Source organism: Marmota monax, unplaced genomic scaffold (assembly GCF_021218885.2).
Source record: "Marmota monax isolate L192 unplaced genomic scaffold, Marmota_monax_Labrador192_F-V1.1 WCK01_AAM20220418_F8-fsc00215, whole genome shotgun sequence".
In the NCBI taxonomy this organism is placed as follows: domain Eukaryota; kingdom Metazoa; phylum Chordata; class Mammalia; order Rodentia; family Sciuridae; genus Marmota; species Marmota monax.
Genome location: NW_026695214.1, coordinates 1,572,922 through 1,600,609, shown reverse-complemented (window position 1 = coordinate 1,600,609; position 27,688 = coordinate 1,572,922). Strand labels below are relative to the sequence as shown.

The following is a 27,688-nucleotide window of genomic DNA, read 5'->3' as shown; positions in this document are numbered from 1 at the left end:
TCACAGTCCAGAGAATTGAAAAAGGATTTTTATGGAACCTAGGTGGAGATGTAACCTAGCCTGTAGCTAAGGTGACCACAGGAGGTCACAAATGCTGACTGTCTGTAAAGGAGTGGTGGCTACTTGTATCCCAGGGCTCCTGAGAGAAGCAGTGGCTCCGGTGGCCAAGTGGCCGTGCACAGCACAGTGCAGCAACGTGGGCCCACCAGCGTGTGTGTCCGAGAATACAGACATGGATAGCACAGGCTCCGGGAGAATCAGGAATCAGTAGAGCTAGGAGCCACTGAGGGTCCCCACACCAAAGTGCTCACAGTAGGAACTGGCTCTGTAAAATGGCAACAGTGTTGGAGAAACACTGAACTAACACTCAAGTCTGTAGAAAAGAAACAGTATAAAACATGCTTTTTTAAAAAACAATGTTACTTTTTTTTTTTTTTAGGAATTTTAACATTTATTTATTAGTTTTCTGCGGACACAACATCTTTGTTTGTATGTGGTGCTGAGGATCAAACCCAGGCCGCACGCATGCCAGGCGAGCGTGCTACCGCTTGAGCCACATCCCTAGCCCACAATGTTACTTTTTTAAAGTTGTAGATGGACATAATACTTTTGTTTTTTTATTTTTATGTGGGGCTGATAAACCCAGCTTAATTCCCTCTTAAGATTGGGAGCTATCTTGTCACAAAGACATGAAAAGTTAATTTCGGCTTTACTGTAAATTACTGCGATTTCTAAACTTGCTTGCAATGCCTGCCCGTGCCTTGAACTCACCCACGCCTGGTTTTCCCTGACCAGATAACAACCCTCTCTGAAACTTTAGTGGTGCCTCATAAATTCTGATGTTGGGATCTAAATTTACTCCCTAAGTGCTGAACCATTTAGACCATTAACCTACTACCTGCCTTTGTATTATGCTTGTCAAAATCCTGTTATCTGTAAGTTCTCAAAACACCCCTCTTTTGCAACTTTCTGTGCTATAAAACTGTGCTCCTAGAGAGCCGGAGTGCTGTCTTCTACCCCACGGGTTTTGGGAGGGACAGCCCTGGCCGGTTGGAATTACAAGCTTGCTTTAATTTGATTTAAATTGGAATCGGTGGTCTTTTTTTTTTGCTTCGTGGCTTAACAGTGCTAAGGATTGAATCCAGTGCCTCACATGTGCCAGGCAAATGCTTTACCACTGAGCCACAAGCTCAGCCCCTAAAACATAACTTTTGGGGATTTTTCTTTTAGGTAAGGTTTTCAGAAAACCCATGGGTAGAGTTTTTTTCACAGAATGACCCAGCAGGCATGGGGGCGACACCTGTGATCCCAGTGGCTTGGGAGGTTGAGACAGAGGATCATCATTTCAAAGCTACCCTCAGCAATTGAGGCCCTAAGCAACTTACCGAGACTCGGTCTCAAAATGAATTTTTTTTAAAAGGCAGGGGAGCTGGGAATGTAGTTCAGAGGTCAAGCACCCTGGGTTCAATCCCTGGTGCCAAAAAACACAACACATTCAAAACCAGCATGATCTATATCACCCCAAATGTCTTGCCTGGACAATAAATACTTCTTGTAGCCAAAAAGGGAGATAAAGCAGTTATTCTTTTAACTTCTCCATTTTTGTTGCAGATCAACTTATTATCCGAGTTCTCAGGGCACAGGAAGAGATGGCAGCTTTCTGCAGGGTGCGCGCTGGGCTCTTGCCTGGGGCGGGGGGGGGGGGGGGGGGGAGCATGTCTCTACTTCTGCCCTCCAGTTTAGGGAGGGGCTGCAGGTGCTCAAAGAAATTGAGATCCTTGACTCCTGTTCTGCCATTGGTTTTTTTTCGAGTTTAAGACATTTTTCAAAGGTGACTCCAGAGTGGATGCTGGCGTTTCTGTGTGGCAGTGAATAAACCTTTTATTTCATATTTTTTACATTTATTTATTTTGCATTTCATTTTTTGTTTCTTCTGCTAGAATGGAACTCCACAAGGGCAAGAAGCTGTGACAGTTATTGCTGCATCCACACCAAGAGCCTTAAGCTGGTCCATCGTAGGTGTTTAGTAAGTGAACTAATAGCAAGGCTTGACTCATCTCTTTTTTTTGTGTGTGGCAGGCACTGGGGGTTGACCTCAGAGGCACTGGGACACTGAGTCACATCCCCAGCCCTGTTTCATATTTTATTTAGAGACAGAGGCTCACTTTTGCTGAGGCTGGCTTTGAACTTGTGATCCTCCTGCCTCAGCCTTCCTGAGCTGCTGGGATTACAGGAGTGTGCCACCACACCCGGCTCATCTCTTTTCTTTATAGCCACATTGGGTCCAATATTTGTGAGTGAGATTTACTTTTAAAATACACAAGGGCCTAACCACTTCTCACTATTGCTACTGTTAAGCCCCCAACCCATCTTTCTTAGAGTATCCCAGTAGCCTCTTACCTGTTTTCCCTGTTGCATATCAGCCTTGGCCTACTGGAATCTACTCTTCATTGCATATGGTAGTTGGATGGTCTCTTTCAAGCATAAATCAGAACATGTTCCTTGGGCACACAAATCTCTCCGACGCCTCTCCACAACAGACCATGGTCTGCAGAAGGCCCTGCCGCATCCTGGTCCTTGTTCCCTACCATTCTTTCTCTCACTCATGCTTTCTGGCTACCATGGCCTCTTGCTTGCTGTGGTTGGATAGTCACTTTTTCTCTGGACTCGGTGCTTTATCCAGCCTTAAACACTGCCTGGCAAACTTCCCCTTAGGACGTTACGCCAGCTCTCTGTAGAAGCATCACATTTTTGCGAGGCCTTCCTTGACCAGTGGCCTGTCACTTCCTACCATTCCACAAGCTGTGCCTGTTCTAACTTACTTTCTCCATGGCACCACTTCTTCTTCTCTCTCTTTTTTTTAAAATATTTTTTTTTAGTTGTAGATGGACACAACATCTTTATTTGCTTATTTATTTATTTATTTTTAATGTGGTGCTGGGGACCGAATCCAGGGCCTCAGATATGCGAGGCAAACACTCTACAAAGCTACAACCCCAGCCTTGGCACTTCTTATTAGAAGTAAAATGTATTTGGTTATTTGTTCATTGACTCGTTTCTTCCTGAGACAGTCAACCGCAAGAAGGCAGGGATCTTTGAGCCGATTTGCCTTGCATTCCCAAGGTTCAGAAGTACCTGGCTTAGAGTGCTGCTCAGTAGACATTTGTTGAATGAACAAATGGAAGGCCCTTCCTGAGGTAGCACCGAATCCTTACTGGTGCTTGCACTGTATACAGGAGAAAGGAGGTGCCGTTGCATTCTAGGAAGCAATGACGACTTTTTTTCTTTTTAGATTTATTGATTCATTAGTTCTAACCAGTTATACATAACCGTAGAAAGCTCCTTGATTCACCATACACAAATAAAGCAGAATTTTTCACTTCTCTGGTTGTGCATGAAGTAGTCAAACAATTGGTGCAATCATACATGTACCAAGAGTAATGATGTCTGCCTCATTCCACTGCCTTTTGAAGGAATAATAATAAAGAAGAGACAGAGACAAGGTGCAGAGGCAGGAAAGTGGCAGAGTGGCTGAAAGACCTTTATTTATATCAACAGGTGCATTAGGTCATTAGTACCACAACCACATTATTGTTCAGAGTGTCAGTAAGGTTGCTTGTTCTGCAGTTACATTTCATAGTTATAGTATGCAATGTCAGGAGCTTTGTGCAGTTCTCTGAAGTTACTGTTAGCTGGGCAGCTCCAGGAGCACTGGAGCTTGGTGAAACACTGTAGCTATCTAGCAAGCAGGTCCCTTTATTCCCAGGAGCTATGTCCCTAAGACTAAGGTGAAGCTGATAGGACTCTAGCATGCACGGCATTGCCATAGCAACTGGGCATCCTATGCCTTGGCACAAACTTTCCCAGGTACCCAGCATGCCACAGCCCTGAAGTCATCAGGGACCCCAATCCCAAACACACAACTCCTACAGTCTTTCCCACCCCTTTAGCCCCTCCCCACCAGACCTCTTTTTATAGAAACTTTTTTTTTTTTAGTTTTTTAATGGACCTTTATTTTTGTTTATTTATTTATTTATTTATTTATTTATTTATTTATTTATATGCGGTGCCAGCAGCCAAACCCAGTGTCTCACACATGCTAGGCAGGTGCTCTACCCCTGAGCTACAACTCCAGCCTGAATGGACCTCTTCCTGTCAAATCAGAAAGAAAATCAAGCTGCTGCTTCTCTACAGCCCAAATTCAGTTATGGCATTAAGTTGGAATTATTAGAATTTCCTGATGTATTTTTTCTAATATCTGTCGGATTTTATATAATTGGAGTTGTCAAATTAGGGCTTTCTACAGAAATCAGCATGTCATCATCATCATTGTTTCTTTCAAAAACAAACTTAACCCAAAGTGGTGACAAATTAATCTTTTCACTTGCTTTCACTGAGGGGTTAGAAGGTTCACAGTTCATAGAAATCACTCCCCCTCCCCTTTTTTTTGTACTAGGGATGAACACAAGGGGCTTTACCACTGAGCCTCATCCCTAACCCATCTTATTTTTTGAGAAAGGGTCTGGTTACATTGCTAAGGCTGGTGTTTTGAAATCGTGATCCTCTTCTTCAGCCTCTCAAGCTGTTGGGATCACAGGCATGTCCCACCACTCCCAGCAGAAGTCCCCACATCGTTCAGACAATTAACTCTTATTTCTTACCCAAACTCATGGTTTCTAGATTTGCAATCTTACTGGCTGTGTTACTGGATAAGAATCTGGTTCCACACAGTTTTGAGGTAATATTGCTGTTCTCATATGTCTTTGAAGTCTGGCTATTTTTGTAAGGGGTTCGTCAGCTATTGCTTCAATTTTATTCCGGTTCCTGTTTTCCCCATGTGTTCATTCAGTTCTTTATCAAATAGCTTGTAATTTGTGTATAGAGATCACATTGAATCAAATGCCTGACCTGTTCCAGTGCTGCTGTTCAATTTTCCAAAGCTACACAAATATTTTCATTAGTTGGCTCTGAAGTTTTCATGCACCTAACATTTTGTTTTCTGAAAGCATCATCTTCTTTTGATTCATACTATCCATGTCAAGTAATGACTGCCACTTTGAGTCTGTGATTTTACAGTTTGAAATGCTGGAGTGACAGGTTCTACTGTTTTCTCTTTTCAGAATATTAGTAGTAGTTGGAAGAATGAGCTGAATTCACCAAGTAAGGTGTTTTCTCCACAGCTAAAAAACATTAGTCTAGATTTAAAATGTTATTTTGCCTTTTATCAAGTGACTCTGGCGTTTGCTTCTAAATTGGAAATCATCTTGTCAATACTCTTATCATTTAAGGTGTTTTTAACTACACCAGTCAATATAGTGGGTAGGCAGAAAATGGATTTTAGATCACAATTCTCTTCTGGTTCGAAACCAGTTTCTGTTACTTTTGTCTGATATTCAAGATTAGTTTCAGAAGTGTTCTGTGAATCTTCTGCCTTTTGTATAAACAATTTGCTGGGAGACTCTGTTGTTTTTCTTAGCTTTTGGAATGAATGACACACAACTTGTACATCAATGTATTCCAGTTGATATTGGAATCTACGATTCATTGTTGGTTCATTAGATCCTCAGGAACCACTCCACTGTGAGAATACTGCATCAGGTACAGTCCACTGGGCCTCAGAAGTCTCAGAATGTCCCCAGTTGCTAGTCTGACCCCAGTATTTTTCTTTTGCGGGAGCTTTTGATACCTTCCGTTGACTTCTACCTGGCCTTGCCGTCTTGCATATCCTTACAACACAGATGTTCAGGTGGGTTGGGTGTGGCATCTGCAATCCCAGCAACGTGGGCAGCTCAGGCAGGAAGATCCAAGTTAGAGGCCTGCCTGGGCAACTGAACAGGCTGGTTCAGTGGGCGCAGTCCATAGTTGTCTGGCTCCACTGTCTCTGGGCTGGAACCAAAGCAGAGCATCACCGCCACCTGCCAGCTCCCAGCCAGGGCTGCACGTGTCTCTGTGAACGGTCAATCCAGCAGTCCGACCTTTCTGCACACGCACTTGACTCCGTGCTGTGGATCCAGTGGTTCACCCAGAGCAGGCCCAAAGCCTAGGCTGGGAGAGACCACCTCCCCTGCACCCCCAGGATCGACATGGAAGTGGTATTTGAGTCACATTTCCATCAGTGTTAACTATGCTTGCTGTTTCTGAATCTGTCAACTTTACATGCTCTTTATCAGTCTTATGAAAATTAGGGACTGAACTCACCCCACCAAGAGAGTTATACTTTAGCTTAAAATATAGCTAGCCTATATTTCTTATTTATCAACATAAGACTTCTTGAATTCTTGGTCTACCAGTAATTTGGTCTGATTATTCTCTCTTTGCTAGTTAGAGTGTGACCCTCCTCATCCCCCACTCTTCTGTTTGAGAGCTACTGGTTTTTTTAAGCTAGTTCTGCTGTTTTCTTCCTTACCCTTCCACAGTTTGGTGGAGGCAAACTTTTTTTTTTTTTTTTTTGTACCAGGGATTGAACTCAGGGGCACTCAACACATCCCCAGCCCTATTTAGTATTTTATTTAGAGACAGAGTCTCACTGAGTTGCTTAGTGCCTCACCCTTGCTAAGGCTGGCTTTGAACTTGTGATTCTCCTGCCTTAGCCTCCTGAGTCACTGGGATTAAAGGCTTGCACCACTGTGCCCAGAGAGGCAAACTTTTAATACCCTAAAAAAAAAAAAAAGCATTTGGTTGTGGGCTGGGGTGTGGCTCAGTGGTAGAGCACATGCCTAGCATGTGTGAGGCACTGGGTTCAATCCCCAGCACCATATAAAACTAAAACAAAATAATGCTATTGTGTCCATCTACAACTAAAACTATTTTTATAAAAAATATATATTTTGTGTTAATTGCCTGTCCAAAAATATCAGTACCTGGCCTCATGCTTTCAGTTATTATTGGATGGGTATTTCTAAGATTATAGTAATTTTACTTCATAACTTGGCAGGTGCTTTTCTGTATTCTGTCATTGATTTGAGAGAGAGAACTAGCTTAATTCTGTTTTTTTTTTTTAATTTTTGTTTTTAGGAAACAGACATTTTTGAAAGCTTTCACAATGTTCTCATATTCAGTATTCTGTGATTTCACAAATGTATTTCTGGATTTCCCCACTATTGTTGTTTTTGCAGTTAATCCTGTCCACTATTCAGTAAGCTATTCCAAGCTGAACATGAATGACTTGCTTCAGCCTAGAAATATTCTCAATTATTTGTGATACATTCTTCTTAAATTCTGTTGATTTTTTAAAAATCATAGTCAGATGTGGACCTTCTAAATTTCCATGTCCATTTTCATATTTTTCTGTCTCTTTATGTATTTGGAGATTTTCCTTAATTTTCTTTCACAACTTGATTATTACAGCAGTAATTGTTTTATTCTTGGGGGTTCTGTATTATTATTCCTTTTAAAAATAGTTTCCTATTTTAAAAATGCAACATCTCTTCATATCTCAGATTATACTGGAATTCTCACTTTCCTCCCTTACGACACAACTTGACCTTCTGGATTTAGTGCGGTCTTTTGGCTATTTTCATGCAGACGGTTCTCACCACATGTGATGACCCCTGACCAGCTGCACACATTCTAGAGCTCCATGGTGTGGTCACCCTGTGTAAATGGAAGGGGACTCTGGATGTTCTCCTGTTGCTGAATGGCATGGGTTAGCAGGCCCTCCATGTGCACAGGGAGGGGTGCAAGCCACGGAGAGGCTCCCACATATCAAAGAGGAGGCCTTCCCTTAGGTTGCTACTCTTCACTCGCAAGCTGCTAAAGTTATTTGTAAATTCAGTTTCTTTACTGGTAATTTTTTTTGTCACCTTCTTGTTTAAAACTTACAACTACATCCTGAGTTCAATTTCCATCACTATGAGAAAAAAATTTTTTCCCAACAATACAGATAACACTAAATTTCTGTGAGCAGAACATCCTAGTCCTTCCCCAGAAGGAACACTGAGCAGTTAGATCTGTTCAGAACTTTTCCTAAGCATTTTTTACTTACATAAATCCCTTACTTTTTTTTCTCCAGTACCAAATATAAACCCAGGGGTGACCTAGTAGTGAACTACATCCCCACCCCTTTTTCTTTTTAATTATTTTGAGATAAGGTCTCACTAAGTTGCTGAGGCTGGCCTCCAACTTGTGATTCTCCTGTCTCCCAAGTTGTTGGAATTACAAGTGTTTGCCATTGCACCTGGCTAGAAACATACTTTTAAATATATAATACATATGAATTCTGCAATTTTTAGTCTTTTAATCAAATCCCTACCAATATCGTCAGTCCATTCTTTTTAACTGCTGGATAGAACTTGCAGTTGTGAATGCATTGATGGAAACTTAAGATTGTTTCCTAGGGTCCACGAGCCCGAGCCCAGAGCAGCAAGCAGTGAGCATTCAAAAGGCTGCCTCCACTGTAGCCGGGGTGACAGTACTCACTCCACACCACCGACAGTGCGTGATAGTGTACTTTAAACTTGCAACTTAATGCTGGTGAGGCTGAGCAGGGACCCTGATTTACAAGCCTGCATTCTCTTGTCCACTCGCATCCTTTGCCAGAACTCAGGGGATCCTTTAGCAAACTAGTGGACATTTCCAGAACTCAGAATCCTGACGTTCCGGCACTCCAGGGAGCAGCTATCTCCTCTGGATGTCAGGAACTCTTTCACCCCTTTTGCCTTTTGCAGAAACACTGACAATCTTGCTTGACCTTCTTTTCTTTTGTTTGGCAGTTTTTATGCTGACCAATTGGCTAAAGGGGATTTGGAGGGAAGACCAAGTCGAGTGCTATTTTTATTGCTTTTCCTAATGACGGTTTTTTAAAATATATTTTTTTAGCTGTCAATGGACCTTTATTTATATGTGGTGCTGAGAATCAAACCCAGTGTCTCTCACATGCTAGGTAAGCACTCTACCACTGAGCCATGACTCCAGCCCCCCATTGACAATTTTGATACTGGCAAATTGCTTCCCAGAAACCTGTACAAATTCACACTACATCCCAGAGCAGTGCATAGCAGGTTCTCCTTTCCTCTGATTGCACCATGCAAAATTTTATCAATGTACTGAAAAATGGTTCTTCAAATTGTATTTCTGGCCAGTGAGATTCAGTACTTATCACACACTTATCACTTGATAAATCTTCATATTCTTTGCTGTTGGAGGGAGAAGTGTGTTCTCCCAATCTGGGGTTTAAAAACTTTTTACTTTGTTTATACCATCTTTTAAAAATTTTATTTGTTCTTTTTAGTTATATACGACAGTAGAATGTTATACTATCTTTGGCCATATAAAGACTTTTATGAAATTCTTAGCAAACCTGAATCTTCATGTGCAAGGGAAGGGAGGTTTGTGATCTCACATATTTAGGGAGATTGTCCTCATTCAATGATTTTACATTGTCCTCTAGTGTTTGTTCCACATTTAGGTAACTATTTAAAGCAACTTTCATGTACAGGAGGAGAGGATTTGTGTGTGTGGCTTTGAACTTGTGATCCTCCTGTCTCAGCCTCCAGAGCTGCTGGGATTACAGGTGTGTGCCACCATCCCCAGCTGGGGAGTAGTTCTGAACAGAGCAGAATCAACTTTTCCCAAGTACTGAAACAACTGTTGTCAAATATGACTTTTATTATGCATTTTCTTTATATGTGTGTCTTTATGAATGTATATGTCTATTCACACACACAATCATTCACACAGAGAGACACATACTTCAAGCCGTGAAAAATTCTCAGGATTTTGTTAGGTTTAAATAATCTATATATTAATTTGTGGGCTACTGATATCTATATCATGCTTAAAATTCCCATAGAGGTGGATAAATGTCTACTCAAGTCTTCATTTCCATCCTCCATTCATCTCGTATGTTCAGATGTGAGCTGGTTACTGTGTTGCTGCACACTCAAAGCCTTCAGGAGTCAGGAGGAGTATAAACAGTGCAGCAGGGTAGATATGAGGGAATGGCGAGTGGTTTGAACTTTGGAGAACTAGAAATAACATTGTCATAAAGGTATTAGGTTCATTTAAAACTCAATGCACATTAAACCAATGTTTGTGGACAGCCAGTTGGAATATCCATCTATAGTTCTACTTTACCTTCTCCTTTAGTTTTGGAGTTTTAGAAATGTAACAGCTTCTTTAGTTTAAATGACATAAGTTTGAGACCATTCATCCACCTGGAATTAGGAAAGCAGGTCAAACTTTATTCTCTGTCTTCACTGGTTACGGATGAAGTTTTATCTAGTTTTAAAAATTTGTTGTTTTGTTTATATGTAAATGAGGAACACATCTCAGTTCTTTTTTAAATCTTTTCTCTCTCTCTCTCTCTCTCTCTTTTTTTTTTTTAATCTTTTCTTTTTTTGGAACTGGGAATCAAACCCAGGGCTTTGTGAATGAGAGGCAGATGCTTTGCTGCTGAACTAAATCCCAGCCCTCAGTTCTCTTTTGAAAAGTGATTTTGTATAAAATCTAGCTTCTGAGAACTCTTGAATTTCTAATGAAGTTGTCCTTGTTACCAGTGGTCATGTATCCACATCTCTGCATTCTGAAGTAAAGCCACGGTACCCTGCAGCAGAGACGCTAATGAGAATTGCAGTAGATCTCACCACCTACACTGCTGCTCCTAAGGAAAGGTCTCATAACCGCTCGGCCGACACTCTCGGTCGACTTTCTTATGGTGAAGTCGAACAGCTCTTTGTATGCCATAGTCTTTAATTCTACATTAACATTTGAGTTATTATCATGCTAGGCACTCTGCTGAGCAATTTACATGCATTATTTAATTTTCTCATTAAGTTTTGAGGTAGTACCATTATTATTCCTATGAGACTTAAGTTTACAAAGGATGAACTGCTTCCTCAAAATTAGGGCTAGAAAATGGAAGAGTCAGGATTGGACACCAGATCTACTGGATGTTGGAATAAGTACTTAATTCTGAATAAATATTCAGGAAAAGAGAGGGTTTGGGAAGGTAGTCTGGAATAAGGTATTGGCTGTGGGAGGGCAGGAGGCTTTTTAGGTTATTTTGAGAAATGTGATGAGAATGATGGAATGTCACTGAGGGATTTTAATGAGGCAGAAATGATATGACCTACACCTCTTTTTAAAAAAAAATACAAGTTTGGCTGAAATGCTGATGATGGACAGAGGTAATGGTGCTCCTTGTAAACCAACCAGAAGCCATTTCCATATGCAGTAGATTAATACGTATTGGATAAGGGTGATATGATGGAAATGCATTAAATGGGTCAGCTTTTGTACATATTAGGAGATCAAACCTATAGGTCTTGTCAACTGATTAGATGTAGAGGGTGAGGAAGAGGAAAGGGTCAAGAATGTCTCCATAGTATGGATTTTCTCATGATGAGAAAGGTGTGCACGCTGCCTGAAAGATTTCCTGCAATCTTTACATTCATAGGGTCTCTCTCCAGTATGAATTCTCTGGTGTAGAGTAAGAGATCCACTATAGCTAAAGGCTTTCCCACAAATATTACATTCATAAGGCTTTTCTCCAGTATGAATTCTCTGATGCTGAGCAAGGCCTGCATTCTGGCTAAATGTTTTCCTACATTCCTTGCACATATAAGGTTTTTCTCCAGTATGACTTCTCTGGTGTTGTGCAAGGGAGGAACTATTGCTAAAGGCCTTCCCACATTCCACACATTCATAGGGCTTCTCTCCAGTGTGAACCCTCTGGTGCTGATCCAGGTATGCAATCTGGCTAAAGGCTTTCCTGCATACTTTGCATTCATAGGGCTTCTCTCCAGTGTGAACCCTCTGGTGCTGAGCCAGGTGTGCATACTGGCTGAAGGCCTTCCTACATTCCTTACATTCATAGGGTCTCTCTCCTGTATGAATCCTCTGATGTACAATTAGGTATCCACGATGGCTAAAGGCCTTCCCACACACGTGGCATACATAAGGTTTCTCTCCTGTGTGAATCCTCTGATGTTGAGCAAGAAATGAACCATTACTAAAGGCCTTTCCACACTCAATACATTCAAAAGGTCTCTCTCCAGTGTGAACCCTCTGGTGCTGAGTCAGGTGGGCGATCTGGCTGAAGGCCTTTTTACATTCCTGACACTGATAAGGCCTCTCTCCAGTGTGAACCCTCTGGTGCTGAGCCAAGTGTGCGTTCTGGCTGAAGGCCTTCCTACATTCTTTACATTCAAAAGGCTTCTCCCCAGTATGTATTCTTTTATGTTGAGCTAGGTTTGCACTCTGGCTGAAGGTTTTCCCACATTCCACACATGCATAGGGTTTCTCTCCAGTATGAATTCTCTGATGGAGAGTAAGTGATGAGCTCTGATTGAAGACCTTCTCACATTCGTTACATTTCAGAAGTTTCTTTTCTACATACACCTTCTTATGTTTCATTTCAACAGATTTTTTTCGATAACATCTCTTTTGTGGTTCACACTTATGCACTCTTTCTTTGGTGGGGAATCTCTGATGTATATCTAGTCTTGCATCCAGACTGAATGTTTCCCAAGATTTATTACACTCATTACTTTGATCTTCAGGGAAGATTTCTTTATTAGTGATGGTAAGTTGATCAGAATGTAACTCCTGACTTCCAAACTTGTTCTTAAACCAGTCCTCACTTACACAGTGTTTCCAACTGGGGCACACAAGGCTATGAGAGAGATGGCTTCTTCCCAATGTCACTGCTTTGGTGGATTCTTGATAAACATCTTGCTTTGATGAAAAGTCACTGTTTTTAAATAGATACTCCCAATCTAAAATATATCAATAAAACAAACATATTTTGTATTTTTTTCATTATAAGAAATTTCTAAAACAAAAATGGGAAAATGAAATGCTAAAGTATTTCAAAATTTATGTCTCAATGCATTCTAAGACTTATAAAGTACAAACAACGAGAGCTTAAGAAAGGTGATTCAGGAAATAAAATAATCATATATAACCAGTAAGGTGATATTAGAAGAGCAAAACACTGAAGAGGTCATTGAAAATCACAATTGCTGTTTTATATCTAAGTTAATATTATAGTCTTCATCTTTCCTCTATTGCTGCAGTTTATTCTGCATTCAATCTAAGTTAGTTATCTTTAAAAAGTAGATTTTAAAAACTAAATGCAGTCTTGCCTGCCTGTAATCCCAGCAACTCAGGAGGCTGAGGACCACAAATTCAAAGCCACAAGACCCTGTCTCAAAATAAAAAAAAAAAAAAAAAAAATAAGAAGGCCTGAGGATGGGGGTGGTGTATCTCAGTAGTAGAGTGCCCCTTGTGTTCAATTCCAGTAACAACAATAACAAAAAGCACCAAGTGTAAAATGTCAAGAATATAGCTAATAAGCCTCCATGGATCCCCCAAAACTAAAGACACACCAGAAGCCTTAGGATGCACATGAAACTGCTTGTTCATCAAGCTATATGTGTGAACTTTTGCAATTAGAGAAAGGTCTTTCTGAGCATAATTTTCTATATGCTAAATTCCAACTAAACATACATTTTCTTTCAATTGATCCTTGAAGCTAAGATTCCTTTACATAAAACAAAAATTTTGTATCAAGCTACTTGCTTTTATTAACAGCCCAGGCCTTAATCTGCCTTCTCCTTTCCAGTGATTTCTTACCAGTGTACATTAAAATCAAAATCCCTAGCCTGGTCTATAATCCTGTGGGGCCTGTTCTCTGATCCCTTCCACCTGTCCTTCTCCTGCCTACTGGGCTTCAGCTAGTGGGTATTCCCACTTGAAAGTGCCTGCCCCGAATACCTTCTTCCCTCCCTCAGTGGGCTGCACTCGGTCTGCTCACACATTACCTCTCTAGGTGACCTTCCTTGACCTCCCAATATAAATTACTACACACTTAGCACTATCTGTTCTTTGTCTTGCACTTCATAGCACTTAACTTAGTTCGCATTATCATACATGTTAATTTAATCTCTGTCATCACGAGAATGGACACTTGTATATGCAGGAACCATCCTTTCCTATTTCTTGAATACCCATTGCCTAGAATAGGCCAGGATTAGGATTGTGAATCAATAATACTTGAAATGCCACATTAATTTGTCCTTTCATTTGAATGATCTGCTTGCACAAATGAAGTAAATGACTGAAATACTACTAGAAAACTGGATATATCACAGTAGATAAGGAAATGTGGTAGAAAACTATCAAGACAACAGATCTGAATTGCAGCTGATTACTCCTGCTGCCTTTCCTCAATGCTCTTGCAGACTCCTACCCTGTAGCTAAATAATCACACACCAACTCATGAATGTCCCCTAGAAAGTCAACATGAAGAGGCAGTCCTGAAGACTCAATCTAGGCAAACTCAGGATTAAATTCATAAAAGTGTAATAAGAAAGTAAAAATAAAAGTAGTATGATTTTTAATATTAATTCTCAATGGACTGATAAGTGAAGGATCTATATTATATTCATTACAGCCATACAACTCTCAGATTTTAGAATATATCAGAATTACCTACAGAACTTGTTAAAATATAGATTGCTGAACCTCAGGAGGCTGAGACAGGAGAATCACAAGTCAAAGGCCAACCCTGGCAACTTAGTGAGACCCCTCTCTCAAAATAAAAAAAAAATAATAGTTCACTAAATGCCTACACACATAAATAGAGTTGGGATGCAGCTTATAGTAGTGCACCCCTGCGTCCAACCCCCAGTACCACAAATAGAAAAAACATGCAAATCGCTGGGCTCCATGCACAGAGTTTCTGAGTAGGTCTGGGAAGAGAGCTGAATATCCAAATTTCTAATGAGTTCCCAGGTGACGCTGCTCATCTCAAGATCATATTTTTGAGTACTACTGCCCAACAGCAGCCACTGAAAACATAATGTAAAAAGGGTACACCTAAAATGCCAGGAAATAAATTAACATTCTAAAACATATTCAAATAAGCTAAAAGAAGAGGAAAACAGAAGAATAAAAGAGCAAAGGAAAAAAAAATGATAATGGCAGACCAAAATCAAGCTATCTAAATAATTACAGGTTGAGTATCTCTTATGGTCAGAACCAGAAGTACTTTGGATATTAGGTTTTTTTTTTTTTTTGCATTTTTGAAAAAAAAAAATATATATATATATATATATATATATATATATATATATATATATATATATATAAAAGTAAACATCTTAGGGATGGGACCTAAGTGGAAACACAAAACTAATTTACATTTCATATAAACTTTCATGTAGCTTGAATGTAATTTTATACAATATTTTAAATAATTTTGTGGCTAAAACAAGTCTCATGGTGTGGAATTTTGCACAAATGGCATGTCAGCATTCAAAAGTTTCAGATTTGGGGGAATTTCAGATTTCTGGATTGGGGATGTTCAACCTGCATACTAAATATTAATGGATTTCCTAACCAGTTAAAGGGTAGCATGTGTAAGAAAGAAAACCCATGCTGTCCACAGTAACATGCAAACAGTAAGTACAGGCCAGAGTGCCTTTGTTCATACAGATAAAACAGACTTCAAAGGAGAGTATCACCAAAAACAAGGAGGGATATATCACAATGATAAATGATCAAGTCATCAGGAAATTATAATTATTAATGTGTATGCATCTAATGCATAGCCACATATACCTTAAAACAAAATTTGACAATATTAAGTTCTAAAGGATACTGTATAATCATAGTAAGTGATTTCAATATGTTATATCCAGCAATTGATAAAACTAGATAAAAATTAGTAGATACATAGAAGATAATGTCTGGATTAACTAACTTGATGTAATTTATATTAACAGAACACTATGCACATCAACTGTACAGCAAGTATTGATGGCATGTTCAATAAGATAGACGGAATGTTGGTTCATAAGCCAAGTCTTAGTAAACAGTATGTTCTTTAACCTCAACAGAATTAAATTAAAAATGAATAAATAATGATGTCTAGTAAAATTCACACATCTGTGAAATTATATAGAAACAATTCATTTCTATATAATTCATGAGTCAAAGAGTTTAATAAAAGAAATAAAAAAATATCTTATATTGACCAATAATGATAATATAACACACGGAAATTTGTAAGATGTAGCTAAAACAGTACTTAAAGGAAACTCTTTTAAGATACTTATAGTAGAAAAAAAAACTAAAAGTATAAACATCAACAATCTAGGTGAGAAGAAAAACCAGAATAAACCCAAGGAAAATAGAAAAAAAAAAAAAAAGCTAACTAGAGAAAATAACAAAATAGAAAACAATTGACAGAGAAGTAAAACCAAAAGTAGGTTCACTGAAAAGATCACTGATTAGGGAGAAAAAAAAAAGAATAGAAGTCAGAAAAATCAGAGCTTTAAAGAGGAGTCTGGTGTGATAGAATGCACTTGGAATCCTAGCCATGCAGGAGGCCAAGGCAGGAGGCTCACAGTTTCAAGGCCAGCCTCAGCCACTTAGAAAGACCCTGAATCAGAATAAAAATACAATGGGCTGGGGATGCAGCTGAATGGTAGAGCACCCCTGCATTTAATTCCCAGTACCACAGACAAAACACAAAACAACAACAACAACAACAACAAAAACTGAAAAGAATTATCATATACCTTATAGACATTAAGAAGAAAATATTATGAACAACATATACATAAACTGGACAACTCAGATAAACTGTATAAATCCCTTGTAAGATATACCCTACTAGAGTTGATTCAAGAAGAATTATATAACAAAAATAACCCTTATATCCATTAAGTCTATTCATGGATAAAAATATTCCACATAAACAGCATTCCAGGCATAGATGTCTTAATTAATGAGTTCCACCAGTGTAGGGGGAAACCAATACTATTATACCCAACTCTTTCATAAAATAGGAGAGGATAAAATACTTCCCAACTTGTTTCCATAATGCCAGCATTATCTTGGTAAGGAAATTACCAAAGGATAAATCCATGTAGCATATGAACATAAATGTAAAATATTTAGTCAAACTTTGCCAAATCAAATGCAGGACAATATGAAAAGCATAATCTTAACCAAGTAGAGTTTTATCCCTGGAAAGCAAATTGGTTTAATATTTGAAAATCATCAATGCAATTCATCATATTAATACAGAATAAAGATGAAAAACTGCATGATCATGTTTAGAATGAGTATTTGACGCATTATAAAAAATTTTAGGGGCTGGGGCTAGAGGTCAGTGGTAGAACACTTGCCTAGCATGTGTGAGGCACTGGGTTCAATTCTCAGCACCACATATAAATAAATGAATAACATAAAGATCCATCAATATCTAAAAAATATATTTTAAAAGGAATTGCTTCGAATTCATCAAGATTATCTAAGGAAAGAACTATAACTTACATCAAGGGAATAGGGATAGAATACATTTCCTTTCAAGAATGGCACAACATAAATATATCTGTTCTTACCACTTGTATTCAACATTGTATAGGAGATGCTAGCCATTGCAATACATCAAGAAAAAGAAATGATCAGAAAGTAAGAAATAAAACTGTGTATGCAGATGTTATAAGTGTGTTTTCGAAAAATCCTCAGAAATATATAAAAGAACTCCTATAATCCTATATGAAACTCTTTAAGATACTTATAGTAGAAAATAGTTAATATAAAAACACTTTACATTCTTTGCATATAAGCAGAACACTATTGGAAAACAGAATTTTTAAAAATTATATTTATAGTGATACCCCAAAACCATAAAAGATTCTGGAAAAAATTTAAAAAGCTATACAACATCACTACACTAAATACTATAAAATAATCCTATGAGAAATTAAAGTATACTAAATGGCTTATTAAAACACACTCATGGGGGCTGAAGTTGTGGCTCAGTAGTAGAGCTCTTGCTTAGCATGTGTGAGGCATTAGGTTCGATCTCCAGCACCACATAAAAATAAATAAATAAAGGTATTGTCTCCATCTACAACTAAAAAAAATATTTAAAAAAAAAACATATTCATGATTAGAAGAATCAAAAAAATTTTTTTTTCAGGGAGGGATTACCTGGGATTGAACTCAGGGGCACTTGACCACTGAGCCACATCCCCAGCCCTATTTTGTATTTTATTTAGAGACAGGGTCTCACTGAGTTGCTTATTGCCTTGCCACTGCTGAGGCTGTGAATTCATGATCTTCCCGCCCCAGCCTCCTGAGCTGCTGGGATTATAGGCATGTGCAACCGCACCTAGCTAAGAATGTTGTTAAGGTGTCACTTCTCTCTCAATGGGTACATGGATTCAACATAATCCCAACCAAAACCCAACCTTGTTGAAGAGAAATTCTAAACTTCATTCTAAAATGCAAATGACTTACAATAGTCAAAGTGATTTAACAAATGGCACAATCTGAAATCAAAATTAATCATAATGCTACAGCAATCAAGGCGATGTGGTTCTGGTGAAAGGATAAATGTATAAATTTCCAGATGCAGTGGTACCTGCCTGAAATCCCAGTGGTTGGGAGACTGACACAGGAGGATCTCAAGTTCAAGACCAGCCTCAGCAACCTAACGAGACCCTAAGAAACTCAGTGAGACCCCGTCTCAAAACAAAATAAAAAGCTGGGAATGTAGCTCAATGGTAAATTGTCCCCAGGTTAATCCCCAGTACAAATAAAACAGAACAGAACAAAACTACAATACCACCATTATAATGACTTAGATTAAAAATAATACTGATAATAACAATATTTTTTGAGGGCATAAAGCAAAAAAAATGCTTATATATTGCTAGAGGTTATGTACAATGGACAGTCCCTTTGGGAATCTTTGGCAGTTTCTTATGAAGTTAAACGTATAATTATCATATGACCTAGTTTAGATATTTACTCAAGAGAAATGAAAAGAACTGTCTACCCAATGTTCTTCACATGACAGCTTCATAGCAGCTTTATTTATAATAGCCCAAACTGGAAACAACACAGGTGGGTGATCTGTTTATCCATTCACAATGGATGCTATCAATGTAAAACTCCTCACCAATCAAAGGATCAACGTGGGACTGGGGTTGTGGCTCAGTGGTAAAGCGCTTGCCTCGAGTGTGAGGCACTGGGTTCAATCTTCAGCACCAGGTAAAAACAAAGAGACGCTGTGTCCACCTACAACTAAAAAGATAATAACCACAAAAAAAGGAGCCACATATTCATACATGAACAATGTGGGCAGATTTCAAGATCATCATGCCAAGTGAGAGATGCTGGACAGAACCCAAGCCACAGTAGATGATTTCATTTAGTTTGGCTGCAACCTACTCTAATGTGACAAAGAAAATATCAGTATTCACTTGGAACTGGAGATGGAGAAAAGGGTGGACTGCACAGAGCTAGATGTAATCTTTTTTCTTTTTCCTTTTTTTTTTGTGGTACAAGGGATGAATCGGGGGTCTTGGACATGCTCTACTCAGCTATTCCTCCACCCCATAAGTAGTCTTTTGGTATCTAAATACTATGTGGCTTGATTGTGGTGAAGATTTAAGGATATATGCAAATATCAGAACTACTTAAGTTGTATAATTTATGTAGATACAATTTACTGTTTATAAATATCCTTAATATTAATAGGATCTGATAAAATACAATAGAACAAGTAGATCAAAATATATTAAAACCAGAAAATTATTTTTTAAACAATTCTTCAGTGAAAGGGAACTTTAAAATTGTAGATTATTTGGGAAATGGCAATAACAAAACTTTTAAATGTCAAAGTCTATAGGAGAGAGTTCTAGAAAAAGATTTAAAATACATAGCTCTTAATAATTTCATTACTGAATAAAAGAAAATGAAATTAACATATTAAGCTCTCATTTCAGCAACATAGAGAACAAAATAAATAAGAAAATTAGAAGGAAAAAGTCAGTAAGGGAAGAAAAGCAAAAGAACAAAGAACTGAAAAAGAGAAGAGCAGTAACACTAAAAAGAGAAATCCATTAGCTGGGTCTTGAAAAAGAAAACTGATTTATGAGTGGCAACCTAATAAATTAAAAAAAAAACAAAAAACAATGACTATATAAAATAAGAAACTTGCCAGGTGTGGTGGCACATGCCTGCAATCCTAGCAATTCAATAGGCTGAGGCAGAGGGATCAAAAGTTCAAGGTCAGCCTCAGCAACTTAGACCAAGTCTGAAAAGAAAAAGGCAGGTGCTGGGGCTGGGGCTCTGGCTCAATGGTAGACTAAGGAGACTGGGAGAGCGCTGCCTGGCACGTGCAAGGCCCCGGGTTCAACCCTCAGCACCACATAGGGATAAGTAAATAAAACAAAGCTTAAAAAAAGATCACGTTGATCAACATCATGGGAAACAAAATCTGATAATGAAAAGGATAGTTATGTAACCAAAGACAAATCTACAGAGTCAGTTTACTACAAAGGACCCTGAGAAAGTTGTCAAAGATCTGCTTTTGATAAGACTTTAAGTCTTTACCTCTCAAACTCTCAAGACAGGTGATCTCATTCATTCACACTGACATCTTTAAAGTAGATTTTTTTTTGAACCTCTGTCTTCCAATCCAGTTGCATGTTGCATTTCTACACTTGGAAACCTTCATATGTCATGAGAATAAATCTATTTCCCCAGCAAAATTCCTCATCTTTCCTCCTACCAAGATATTTTCTTATGATTGTTTCTATTAAGTGCTATCACCTTCCAGTTACTTAGACTTGAAAATAAAACTAGAGCTGGGCATGGTGGCCAATACCTGTAATCCCAGAGGCTCGGGAGGCTGAGGCAGGAGGATCACAAGTTCAAAGCCAGCCTCAGCAAAAGCGAGGTACTAAGCAACTCAGTGAGACCCTATTCCTAAATAAAATACAAAATAGGCCGCAGATGTGGCTCAGTGGTCGAGTACCCTTGAGTTCAATCCCTGGTATGCCAATTAAAAAAAAAAAATAGAAATGCTTTATTTTTTTTTTTTATGGTTTATAAAACTCTTTAATAATCACAAGAATTTAGCAAGGTGTTGTGCTCAAAACAGAAACTCAGTGAAATAATAAGTGAATAAAAAATGAATCAATCCTTCAATCAAAGGAATAAATATCTGGAAAGGAACAAAGTCTGGATTTAAACAAATAGAATGAATAACTAGTGCAAAACTAGACAAGGACAAGGAGACACTGACATTTGGACCCACAGATCAGGAAAATGAGTCATGGGAGAAGGTAATAATTTGTGAGAAGATATACAAAAACAATAAATCAAGGCGCTATGCTAAAAATATTACTTCTCAGGCCTCTGCCTTGAATAGAGCCCCCAGGAAGCATCCATTCTGAGCTGGAGCTACACTCCCTAGCAGTGTGCCTCCTACTTCTCTCACTCACCAGGGCATGTTCCTCTTGTTCCTTCCTTCTTCACAATCCAGGGCTCTTTTCCTTGCTCCAATAATGAGATCACATCTGGCTTAGAAAAAGAAATCCCTGCTTACAAGAGATAAAAGAGGAATTAGCCACACCTGTAAATTAGTCAAGTTTCTTGGTCATGGGGGGGGGGGTGGTGGTGGCGCATCATAGGAAGAAGATAAAGAAGTGGTAAAATATTCTGAAAAATGGGGAAGATGAAATTGCAGGACCATACTAATGAAGACACCAATTCTACAAAACTCCACCTATTTGGGGGAGCATAAGAAAAAAGACTTTTATATGGGGTCTTGCTATGCTGGCCAGGCTGGCCCTGCTGGGCTCTAGCAACTCTCCTGTCACAGCCTCTGAGGTAGATGAGACTACAGGCACACACCAGGGCACCCCGCTCAAGAAAGAATCGTTCAGGAGGCACACTGGAGGCTCTCCAAACACTGGAACGCAAACCTGCAGAGAAATTTTGAATTATAAGGAGTCCTCCTTACCCAGTGATACCAGGCTCCTATAGTTCTCCAACATGACCTTCCTGTACAAAGTCCTCTGAGTGGGGTTCAGCCATTCCCACTCCTCTTGAGTGAAACTTACAGACACATCCCCAAATGTCACCAAATCCTGAAATGACACAAACACATATTTGTTAGTGTTTAAATCCTACTATGGGCCTAAGTGAAAGAGTTAAATTGTCTACGGTTTTGGATATAATATTGCATATAGAAAAATCTCCTGACAGTGTACTAAATTCAGAGAAATTCGTGTCAAATAACTGGTAGATGACTTTTCTGCTTGCTTTGATGGAAAGTATACAATTTCAGAGAGAATAGCTATTGGGATGGAAAAGATCTACCATACATACATACACACACAAAATTGGGCTGATGGAAAACTGTAATCAATCAAGAATAAACTAATAGGTTATTCATACTAAATGTCAGGGCATTTCCCAATCTGGGGGAACCAGGATACACTAGGGAAGTAAACAAGATGTTATATAATAAGTAATGGGTGAATATTATTTAAAGTAGTCACTAAAAGGTTATAAAGTTGATAGCACTTAATAAGATAATAAGGGGAAAATGCTTGATTTATCAGAAGGCAAAAAAGGAGAAATAAAGGAACCAAGAAAAAATGGTATAAATGGAAAACAAACAGAAAAATGGTAGGTTTAGACACACATTCATGAGTAATAACATTAAATGAAAATGTACTAAACACTAATTAAAAGACCAAGATTACCATATTGGATTTTAAAAAAACAACTATACGCTATTTGTAAGAGTCATACTTTAAATATAATCTCTGTTGGCAGAGATTCTCAAAAGGTATGCATTAAAATAACACTGAGAGACAGGCACAGTGGTGCATGCCTTTAATTCCAGTGACTCAGGAGGCTGAGGCAGGAGGATCATGAGTTCAAAGCCAAGCTCAGCAAAAGCGAGGTGCTGAGCAACTCAGTGAGACCCTGTCTCTAAATAAAATACAAAACAGGGCTGGGGATGTGGCTCAGTGGTTGAGTACTCCTGAATCAATCCCCAGTACCAAAAAAAAAAAAAAAAAAATCACACTGGGGTGATCATGGTAGACCATGCCTACAATCCCATGACACAGGAGGCTGAGGCAGAAGGCTGCAAGTTCTATTGGTAGTGTTGCTGTAGATTATTTCTCACTCACCAGGGCATGTTCCTCTTGCAGGCCAAATCTGGCCTGCATTTCTCATACAACCATTCTCTGTATTTTAATCTTGTTTTTAAATGTTTACCCTACAAAATCTCTAAGTGTAAGGAAGAACGTTTTTTTCTAAGTGAATAATCCATCCTTTCTCCACTGATTTAAAACTATACCAGTACATTATCATATAATAAGCAAACTAGTAGATGTTAAATTCTACATAGACAATGTCTATTTTTATTTTCCACAGCACTTAGTTCACAGTCTTTAGTAACTACATGTTCAGTGAATGAGTAAATATTTTCCATTCTTATGGAATTCTTATATTTGTTTCTGGACATTATCTACTGATCTTTTCATGTTTCTTCTAGTTCCAATTCCATAGGCTATTACAATTTTCATTATTATAGATCTTTTCCATTTTTTAAAAAATGTAGCTTCAAGTGCTTCCCCCATAACTCTCTTTTTTTAAAAAAAGTATCAATTTTCCACATTAATTCCACTAATCTTAACTGGATGGCCTAGAATATCATAGCTGCAGCCTCCTGTGAACTCAGGATGTCCCTAAAATGAGAATTTACTATTCCCATGAAATTCTACCCTTCAAAATCCACCAAAGTACCTACAAAAAGCCCTGCCTCAGCTGATCCACACTCTTATGCTCAAGATACAATACATCTCACTCCTCAAAATCACCTCAAATAATGTGCTCAGTGGAGGTGTGGAATGTTCCTTGAATAAAGATGAAAATACAAATTAGGGGAAAATATGGAAGTTCATGGCTTTTCGGGGACTTCCTTTTTTTCTGGAATGAAAGATATAAGGAGCAAGTCACTCATAAATGAGATTTTTTAAACTTGTTTTTTAATTTTTATTTTTGTTTATTTTTTAAATTTTCATGTGGTGCCAGGGATCGAACCCAGTACCTCACGCATGCTAGGCAAGAGCTCTACCACTGAGTCCAACACCGGCCCCATAAATGAGATTTTGTTAGGCTGGGGCATTCTGGCAGAAAAATTAAATGTTCGTATAACCTGAAGAATAAGATGGTGTTTTAGAGAAATGCTTCTTACCTTGGACATGGCTTTAAGACTTCTTAAGAGTTTATGAGTTCTTCTGTCCTCCTCCGTCAAATTCCTCTCTGGAAGAGGGGCAGGGTCCTGAGAAAATAGAGCTGGAGAGGGAAAGAGAAACCATAGAGTGCCAGATTAGCTCAGCAGCTCCCAAGGTGACCAGCCTAGAAACAATCTTTCCTTCCCTCTCTTCCTCCTGCAACTGAAGCTTTCAGTGTCACTGAATTGAGACATTTATCTAAACTGACAATTCTTTTTCAAAAGAATTCTGAACTTACAATTTACAATTATATCTCAAGAATACAATGTACAATTTGTGCATAAATTATCTACTCATTTTAAATTATAAACAATAACTGGGGCTGAGGCTCAGTGATAGAGCACCTTGCACGTGTGAGGTACTGCGTTTGATCCTCAGCACCACACAAAAATAAATAAATAAAGATACTGTGTCCATCTACAACTAAAAAAAATTTCAAAAAAAAAAAGGACAATAACAGCAACTACAGAATGGCATTATCAAGGAAGGATTTTCCACTCTTTTCATTCATGAAGGCTTTTCATCAGTGGAATTACAGAGGTTGACTCCGGAGGCTGAGGCAAGAGTATCAAGTCTGAGGCCAGCCTCAGCAACTTAGTAGGACCCTGTCTAAAAAAATAAAATCCAAAAAATACCCAAAGTGTCATGGTAATAATTAAGCCAAACTGGAAATGAGGTCTTAATTTTTAGTCTTTCTACCATTTGATGATGTTGAAAGGAAATATGTCCCAACCTTTTAAAAAGAATTAAGAGAGAAAGCCACCAAGTGAATGCGTTAGGGAAAGCACTTTATGCAGAGTGGGCATCAGAGGGGTCATGTGGTCTGAAGACATTAGGACAACCTGCTTTGGGTCCTGGCTGATAACAAATGCACCTAAAAACCAAGCTCTTAACTTCTCTGAGCATTTCCTGAGAAAGGGTCGATAGAGGTAGGAGACAAGGCTCTTGGTGGACAGTCACTGGAACCTCTTAACCCTGAGTTCTTTTCCACTAGAGCTCACTAACTTGAAGAATAAAGCAATAAGCAGCAGCATCGAGGCTGGAGGTATAGCTCAGTGGTAGAGTGCTTGTCTAGCATCTGGCATCCCTGAGTTCCATCTCTAGCACTGCAGGGGAAAAAACAAACTAAAACAACAACAACAAAACAGAACAAAGCAGCATAGTGAGTATAAGAAGCTGTAGCTGGGCACCGTGGCCCACACCTGCAATCCCAGCTAACCAGGAAGCTAAGGCCGTAGGATCCCAAGTTTCAATCTAACCTGGGCAATTTAGCAAATTGTGTCTCAAAATAAAACACAAAGAAGGCTGGGGACGTAGTAAAGTGGTAGAGCACTTGCCCAGTATATGGGGTGGAGAGGGCCCTGGGCCTGGGATCAGAAGGCTTAAATTCAAACACCCAGTCCACCACACCCAGCTACACCCAGTCCAACTCTGTTCAGTCTCACATGATCCCACAGTGACAGTCTTACACAGTCAGACTCCAAGGGTCATACCATCTGACACAGTCATAATCCCAGTTACAGGACCTCTGATACAGGGTGGCAGGGGTTCACTGTCACACAGTGTCATGTGCTCTACTGTCACAGTCCAGATCACAGTGTTATGTTGTCACATGGTGACAGACATTCTATCTCAGTCTCATACACTGTTGTGCCCCCCCCCCCATGCTGACACCGTCTCATACTGTCACAGTGTTACACACATGCTCTCAGCCTCACAGCAGTGTTCAGGGAGTCACGGGCCCCATCTCACATGATGGGGTGGTCTCATACTGTCATAGAGAGCTTCAGACACATTTTCATTCTCTCACATTGTTACAGGGTGGCACAACCAACACACACTGTCACACACTGTCCAGGCTCCCCTGCATAGATTTGTAGATCTCATACTGTTACACAATGTCACAACTTCACTTCCAGTCTTACATGGTATCATGGGCCCCCTAATACTTGGTGGCACAATGTCACACTATCATACTCTGAAAGCCTCAGCTGTGAGCACAGCCTGTGCATGTGGGCGTGGTGTCACCTGTCACACAATGTCACTCTCGTCTCAGTGGCAAGCACAGCCTGTGCACACTTGTGTGGTGTCACACTATCACACACAGTGTCACATTCTCACAGCCTCACATGCCAGCATGGCCCATGCACATTGGCACAGTGTTACACTGTCACACAGTGTCTCAGTCTCAGCTGCGAGCATGGCCCATACACGCTGTTACACTGTCACAGTGTCACACTCAGTCTCAGTTGTGAGCTGGGCCAACACATACTATCACAGTATCACACTCAATCTCAGCCATGAGCACAGCCCATGCACGCTGTCACAGTGTCACACTCTCAGTCTGAGCCGTGAACACAGCCCATGCACTCTATCACGCTGTCACATACAGTGTCACACTCTGAGTCTCAGCTGCGAGCACAGCCCATGCACTCTGTCACACAGTGTCACACTCTCAAGTCTCAGCTGGGAGCACAGCCCATGCACTCTGTCACACAGTCTCAGCCGCGAACACAGCCCATGCACTCTGTCACACACAGTGTCACACTCTCAGTCTCAGCTGCGAGCACATCCCATGCACTGTCACGTTGTCACACACAGTGTCACAGTCTCAGCAGCGAGGACGGCCGTGCACGTGGGCGCGATGTCATACTGTCACCCCCACAGTCTCAGCCTCAAGCACGGCCCGCGGGCGCGGTGTCATACTGTCATACACAGTGTAACACTCTCAGTCTCGGGCGCGGTGTCCCTGGTCGCGCCCTCCCACGCCGTCCCCCGGCCCGGGCTCTGCTCACCGCCTTCTCGCTCGGGCGCGCGCGGGCGGGCCGGGGCTGAACCTCCGACGACCGCCGCGCTCACAAAGGCGCCGCGCGCCGGCGCAGGCGGCCGCGACCGCGGGGGCCGCCGGGAGTGGAGTGCGGCGCGGGGCGCGCCGGGAGGCTGAAGGGACGCCAGCCACAGGCTCCGCCCCGGGGGCCGCGGAGCCTCAGCCCCCTGCCCGCCCAGACGCCAGGACTGGGGGCAGGCAGAGTGCGCAGGCGCGACTCGCGGTCGGACGAGTGCGCATGCGCAGCCGGAGTCCGGTCACTACATCCCGGAGCGCCTGCCGCCTGCGGCCGCTGTGTGGCGTCTGGGAGAATCCACTAGAGTAAAGGGACGGCCTTAAGAGGACCGAGCCAGGTGTTGACGTCGTCCCCTTTTTCTGATCTTCCACCTTTTGGGAAATGTCCAACGAACTCGTCTCTCGGTCCTTCTCGCCAGAGTCACCAACGACGCTCGGCCTGAGCGGAGCAACTTAGAAGTTGAGGAAGGACAAGTCCGGTGTGTCCCAAAGGCCTCAGGAAAGGGCACGTGGGATCTGGGGCAGGTCGGAGACAGTCAGGCACCAGTAGCCGTTAGTTGCAGGTGGACACAGTACCTTTTTATTTTATTCATTTGTTTTCATGCGGTGCTGAGAATTGAACCCAGGGCCTCACGGGCTAGGCAAGCCCACCACTGAGCTCCAACCCCACCCAGGACCACCCATGAAGAAACAGAGTGGCAATGAAACAGAAATACTTTTGGGTTCTGTTTTCTGCCCTGTCACCCCGCACAGGGAGCTGAGCAGAGGCCTCACTTGC

General features: G+C 40.3%; 1 protein-coding gene, 1 non-coding gene and 1 pseudogene across 8 annotated transcripts; 1 reads left to right on the top strand and 2 right to left on the bottom strand.

Moving 5' to 3' along the window:
* Nucleotides 1-4,010: 4,010 nt before the first annotated feature.
* LOC124084080 (activating transcription factor 7-interacting protein 2-like) lies at nt 4,011-5,563 on the bottom strand (annotated as a pseudogene).
* A 1,123-nt stretch (nt 5,564-6,686) lies between these two features.
* On the top strand, nt 6,687-6,758 carry Trnaa-agc (transfer RNA alanine (anticodon AGC)). The gene has a single exon. It is a non-coding gene; the product is annotated as a tRNA-Ala (tRNA).
* A 3,541-nt stretch (nt 6,759-10,299) lies between these two features.
* Nucleotides 10,300-26,808, bottom strand: Znf583 (zinc finger protein 583). 7 transcript variants are annotated; one of them, XM_058574731.1, is made up of 5 exons: nt 25,074-26,782; nt 24,029-24,129; nt 21,776-21,902; nt 21,255-21,329; nt 10,300-12,716 (listed from the first exon to the last, which is right to left on the bottom strand). In XM_058574731.1, exons 1-5 carry the CDS (start codon nt 25,144-25,146, stop codon nt 11,242-11,244), a joined length of 1,851 nt encoding a protein of 616 aa, XP_058430714.1. In that variant the 5' UTR covers nt 25,147-26,782; the 3' UTR covers nt 10,300-11,241. The 7 variants fall into 7 exon arrangements, with proteins under 7 accessions (XP_058430714.1, XP_058430712.1, XP_058430713.1 ...); XM_058574729.1 differs by having other exon boundaries at nt 10,301-12,716; nt 21,255-21,353; nt 25,074-26,781; XM_058574730.1 differs by having other exon boundaries at nt 10,303-12,716; nt 21,255-21,350; nt 25,074-26,779.
* Nucleotides 26,809-27,688: the final 880 nt, after the last annotated feature.

What these genes read in the sequence shown, in the direction of transcription:
- Znf583 (XM_058574729.1), bottom strand. Translation starts at nt 25,146, where the DNA reads ATGCTAGACAAGCACTCTACCACTGAGCTATACCTCCAGCCTCGATGC. An exon ending in CTTATTGCTTTATTCTTCAA is followed by an intron (nt 24,130 to 25,073) that starts GTTAGTGAGCTC and finishes TTCCCTCTCCAG; the next exon opens with CTCTATTTTCTCAGGACCCT. An exon ending in AACAAGAGGAACATGCCCTG is followed by an intron (nt 12,717 to 21,254) that starts GTGAGTGAGAGA and finishes GATATATTTTAG; the next exon opens with ATTGGGAGTATCTATTTAAA.